Raw genomic sequence first — 6,000 nt, 5'->3', positions numbered from 1 at the left:
AGAAGATAAGAAAAACTGTGCAAGCACAACGGTCACATTTAAAGTGTAAACAATTATGACATAATTTGGGATAATTATTGAGTAAAAGTGTAAAATCATCCAACGAGATAACATCTATAGAGCAATGAGCCCCCGTTCACACTAGGGCGACCTGTCAGACGACCTGGTCGCCTTCCACAGAGAAGCTGTGGACCCGTTCTAATAGGAGCGACACAAGTCGCTCCAACTTAGAAAAAGGGTCCGGAGCTTCTTTGGGGCGACCTGCATTGACTTCAATGTTATGAAGTCCGTGCCAGCCACTCCGAGGTCGCGGTGCGAGCAGCGTGCCGCGACCTGTGAGGTCGCCCGGCGAAGTAGCGTCGCCCCAGTGTGAACGGGGCCTGAAAGTAACACCTTGTTATTTTTTATAGTTTGTTATTAAATTATAGCGAAATGAATGGGTCTTATTGACGTCTTTGGCTAAGCAAGGATCTGTTATCCTTCCACACCTTGACATCCCATCAGACAAGTTAAAAATGTTTTGAGTAACTAACAACTCAGAAATGCCAGTTGAAAATTTACAAATTCAAAAATTATTTTCTTTGGTTGTCCCATCAGAAAATCTGGAATAACATAAAACAAAATACACCATGATAAAATCTAGCATTATTGCACAAGCTCCAAATTCAGTAGAAAAACATCCATTAATGGGGGGACATGGCCGTATGGTATATAATATCTCCATCAAACTCTACCCCTCCCTGCTTCCACCTGTCTGGGCACCAGAGGATCCCCCATTGCTCAGTGGAGTTGACCCCTAATTTAGCCAGAGGAACTTCATGGCTCTGAAGTCAAGTCAAGTTTTTTTGCCTACAGCCCTGTCTTGACAACATACCCATATGAAAAGGATTGCTTCTAAATTGAATTTTTCTTTATAAAAACAAGTGTAAAAAAAAATTTGGCAGAACAGCCAATGCTTCTTTTGAAAAATTTCCAGAGCACACAAAAATTTGTTCTTTGGCCTCTTTTTAGCTTCGTGCAGATCTTAAAAAAGGCTAAGACTCCTCACGAGACGATTTCAGCCACTCCTCAATTTTCATTGCGATTTCCTGCACAGAAGAAAATAAATGCAGATTAGTTTAGATGTGCATTAAATGGACAACATAATCTCCAGTGTGCCATGGCCCTAGGTCTGCAAGATGATACATTAGCTATACTGAAGGCAACAAATCAATCTTTTGCTTACCGCGCAATGCTTATATGCAGCAATAGAAAAAGTGGGGTTTAACACCCAGTACTGTAAGTGTCTGCAGTGACCTGATGTTCTCTGCTAAGAGCACCCACACAGCATGCTGAATGAGTGGTCACTGACAACCCTTGGTCATGGCTTCTGATTGGCTCCCACAGCAGTCATGTGATAAAGAAGCCACACCATCTCCCAGCATTAAAGCTCACATAAAGGACTGCCGGAAGGCAGGGTGAAGGAGGTCATTACAAAAAAAATTATTAATCAGTTTGTGGATTAATAACTTCAAATAGATCATAAACTTTTTATTTACGAAACAGTCAGGGACCTCACTGATTTTACAATTGTTACCTGCTTAAAAGCTGGTAAGAGATAGAAAGAAGATCTCACACAACTAAAAAATAAAAAACCCCAGTTGGATTTGCCGAGGAAACATTTTTTATAGGAAATGTTTCTGCTTTCTCCTGACACATATTAAGGTTTCATAGTTAGGAAGGTTGTATAAAAACAACAATCTATCTAGTTCAACCTATGAGGGTGTGTGTATGAGTTTGTTTATGCCAATATCATTTCCCATATACCTGTATATTGCATTTGCCAAGATGCCCATCCAATAATTTTTTTTAAATTAATCAACAATTCCCACTGACACCACTGGTTGTAGAAGGGAGTTCCACATCCTTACTGCTCTAACAGTAAAGAACCCCCTACGTAGTTTAAGGCTGAACCACTTCTCCTTCTATTCTATTGAGTGGCCACGTGTTCTTAAGAGGTTGTAAACCCACTTCACACACTTTTACCTATAGGTAAGCCTATATTAAGGCTTACCTATAGGTGCTATAAATATCTCCTAAACATGCACCGTTTTAGGAGATATTTAGAGTGCATACTGCTGATGACGTCATTGGCGCATGCGCTATGAAGGAACGGCCACCCGTGCCGTTCCTTCAAAGCCCAGTGCCGTGAACAGCGGCTCCCGCGCGCAGGCGGGATTGATGTAATCGCGTCTCCGGCCAATCAGATGGCCGGAGGACGCGAACCCGGAAGCAGGACGGCCGGACATGTCGGCCGCCCTGTTGCTGAGCGGGCGGCACGGCGGGGGCTTCGTTTTAAGGTAAGTACTTCATAATGAGATAATATGCGATGCATACTAGCTCATTATGCCTTTCTCTTTACAGGGCTTTTTTTTCCCCTTTTTTTTTTTTTTTTTTTTAGGGACTTTACTTCCTCTTTAAGCTCCCTATGCTAGAATCATCACTGAGATTCTATGCAACCAGTTTAGAAGCAATAATGCTTAGCAGAGTTTTTTTTTTTTTTTTTTTTTAAATATGTACAAAATTGATGTCTTGGTCATAAAACAATGCTCATCTCCTCACCTCTCTAGCCTTCTGTAGAGATGGAGGATCTGTGACATGCGATGGAGCCATATTTGCACAGTGGGCTGTTCCATTGATGAAGATGGCGATTTCTGAGTGAGACTGATTCTTCAGCACACTGAGTGCATGCCAAGGATCTACATCACCTAGTAATAAGATAGACAGGGCATTAAATAAAATGCAAAATATAGGTAAATACAAAGATCTGTATCCATACAGCAATAAAGAATAATTGGATTTCTGTACTCATGGTAAAATGCTTTTTTTGGAGTCCATTGAGTGACAGAAATAGACTTAAACCTTTGGGATATACTGCCACATACAGGATGAATGGACACTGACAAACAATGTCTGTAGGCCAGTCAAGGATAACTCCTCATACTACCAGCATGCTTCAGTTTTTTAACAAAGCAGTATTGATACCATGATCTTGAACACAAAGGGATGGGACCTATTCCCTCAATTGACTCCAAGAAAAAAAAAATGATGTTACAGTAAGAACACTTGAAGTCAAAGTGTTTGGGCGGCCACAAGCAGTCCAACTGAGAGGTGAGCAACACAGCAAACAAATGCTAAAAAGTCCATCAGAAGAAGCAACAATGTCCACCTGGTATAGGTGATGCTACAGGAAATGACACCTTGTAGGTTGAAGTAGGCAGAGGTGGAATGTCTCTAATGGAATCAAATGTCCATTTCTTAAGAGCAGAGAGAACCAGATTTAGATCCCACAGATGGGAGTAAAACTTGAGGGAAGGAAGCACAAGGGGGACCTCCTGTACAAAGGTCTTGTTCAAAGAGTGAGAGACCTATGGTCTCTGAAACAGAATACAAAGGGCAGAATCCTGACCTTTGATGGTGCTGAGAGCCTGAAGACACATCAGGATGGGGAGAAGTCCCCCCATGGAAAAACTCCTAGGGCAGTAACCCAGAGGTCTACACCAAGTCGAGTATGCTTTTCATGTGCAGTGATAGACCTTGCAAGAAGTAGACTTCTTATATTTTTGTATTGTAGGGATCACAGACCCAGAGATACTTCTCTCTCTCAGAACCTGGCTTTAATAGCTATGCCGTTAAAGCCAGTGACTGTGAAGGAGGAAGCAACATCACTCCTTGAGATAGAAGATCTTAAAGATCTGATGAAGCCCATGAATTGTCTCCCATGAGTCATACCAGGTTGGCCTACCACATCTATCTGGGCCATTCTGGATTATTGGGGATCACCAGAATGCCCTCCCTCTCCAACCTGCCAAGCAGGAAATGCATACATCAGAGTATATTGATCCTACTGATCCACCAGAGTATCCACCGCTTCCATTAGAGGATTCCTGTATCTGGAGACAAACAAGTTTGTTGCTGAACCTGGTGGCTAAAAGATCCCCACCCCACCCGCAACAGGTCCAGGAACAACTTTAGGTGTAGGGACCACTTTCCTGGGTCTAGGCAATGCTCACAGAGGCAGCCCACCTGCTAATTATCTATGCCTAGAATCTACATGGTTGACAAGGTTGGAACATGATGTTCTGCCCAGAACAGGATTTACTTTACCTTTCTTGCTGCAGTTACACTTCTGGTTCCTCCTTCATGATTGATGTACACCCCTGTTGTGGCATTGTCCAACTAAATCTACAGTGAAATCAACTTCCAGTCAATAGTCTACCATCCTACCTAAGACCCCTATGCTAAAGAAGAAAGTCTGAGTGCATAGACTGGAGACCTTAAATCTGAAAATAAAGTTGCTGACATATTTTCTCTAGAAGGAACACTCTTGCGTGGTGTGTCCAGGACCAGACACAGATACTCCAAATGATAAATCAGTTCCAACATGGATTTCTGAAGGTTCAGGTTCCATCTAAAGAACTGGTCAGTTTTTTTGTCTGAAAGAGCATGTGCCGACTGTTCACCCAACAGGAGGTCGCCTAATATCCCACAAAGGGGTTACCACAAGAATGCAGCAGAACTAGCACAGGGTCAGCAACTTGGTGAATACCCAAGATATAGCCAAGAGGCCAAAGGGCAGGGCTATGTAGTGAAGGGGACCCATGGCAAAGCATAGGAAATGCAAATGTGCTGGAAAGATTGGAGACATGCAAGTTACCATCTTTGTCCACAATATCTAGAAAGTCGTCCACATGGAGAGAAGTTATGACAGATTTGGTAGATTCCATGTGGAATTTATGGACTCAAAGTAATATATTCAGAGCTTCAAAAATGGGACAAATACACCTTTACACTTGAGAATGATGGTTGACGTAAAAATCCCTTAAGCCTTGGTGCCACAGGAGCTGGGACAATGACACCCTGATCCAGGAGAACCAAGGGGGGTCAATGGAGATCTGCTAATCTTTACAGTATAAAAAAAAAAAAAAAAAAAAGGCCGCACTTGTTAAAAATAAGATAACAAACCTCAATAAACTTTGATCAAACAACAGTACAAATATTGTGAGAAGATATAAATAGAAAGTAAAACGTAAAAAGTGCATGTGAAAAATTAGTGTAGAAATTCTTCAAAAAAATATTATTTATTAGGGATTCCAACACCAAAATCTGTAGAATCTCCTTCAGTTCTCCTCAGTTAACAGGAGCGCTTACCATATCCTGTTGACCCTCTATCGCAAGAGAGGTCAAATGAGCATATCTTTCTACATTCTAACGAGCATATCTATCCACATTATCCCACTGAGGGTTACTATCTTGTTTGTTAGTGGTGCACACTGCCAACAATAGGAGCAAAAATGGCTTCCTTGAATGGAATCTGGAAAGTATTTTGCTTGGAGCCCAGTGCCCGAAAGTCCCACAACATGCAGTGTACGTTGGGTGTAGACATGGTACTCTAAGGTCTGGCTAAAGGTTCTACAAGCCCACATAGGTCTGCAGCACCTAAGACTTCTGGGTATGTTGGTAGTCTGCTATGTGTGGTCGCTACACCTGCTGCAGGGGGCAGTGCTGGCAGGTGGAACTACCACACAATTCAACAGGCATTCAACACATTTGAAGTGTTGGATTCTAAAGATTTTTTGGCAACATGCTTTATTTGCTGGGTACTTTAAAATATGCATTACTAATGCAAAATTGGAGCCACTGTATATTTACATTAGTTACATAATAAGGCTGAAAAAAACAAAATGTCAGTCATATTCAATCTCTTACATCTGCCACAGAGTTGGTTCAGAGAAGAGCAAAACCCTAGATGTGGCCTTACCAGTAATTCAAACAAAGAGAAAATACTGTGAAAATGTACATGTCTATTCTGCATACATTCAAAAGATAGTATGTTGAGTGGTCTTGCTTAGCTTATTGCTAACCGTGTCCCCTAGACCAGTGGTCCTCAACCCTGGTCTACAGGGCCCACTAACAGGCCAGATTTTAGGTATTACCTTGGGGAGATGCAGACTTGAGTAC

General features: G+C 42.0%; 1 protein-coding gene across 1 annotated transcript in view; it reads right to left on the bottom strand.

The window, feature by feature from the left end:
• Positions 1-928: 928 nt before the first annotated feature.
• PRSS16 (serine protease 16) overlaps positions 929-6,000 on the bottom strand; it is a 68,691-nt gene continuing 63,619 nt past the window's right edge. The window contains exons 11-12 of the mRNA XM_082264476.1: positions 2,602-2,747; positions 929-1,088 (exon numbers count right to left, since the gene is read on the bottom strand). Of these exons, the coding sequence (XP_082120602.1) occupies positions 1,035-1,088; positions 2,602-2,747 (200 nt within the window). The 3' untranslated portion in view covers positions 929-1,034. The remainder of the gene's footprint in view (positions 1,089-2,601; positions 2,748-6,000) is intronic.

This window comes from Pelophylax lessonae (assembly GCF_965119305.1).
Source record: "Pelophylax lessonae genome assembly, chromosome: 7".
Taxonomy (NCBI): Eukaryota; Metazoa; Chordata; class Amphibia; order Anura; family Ranidae; genus Pelophylax; species Pelophylax lessonae.
Note: the sequence above shows the minus strand (reverse complement) of the source record. Positions and strands in the feature narration are given on the sequence as shown.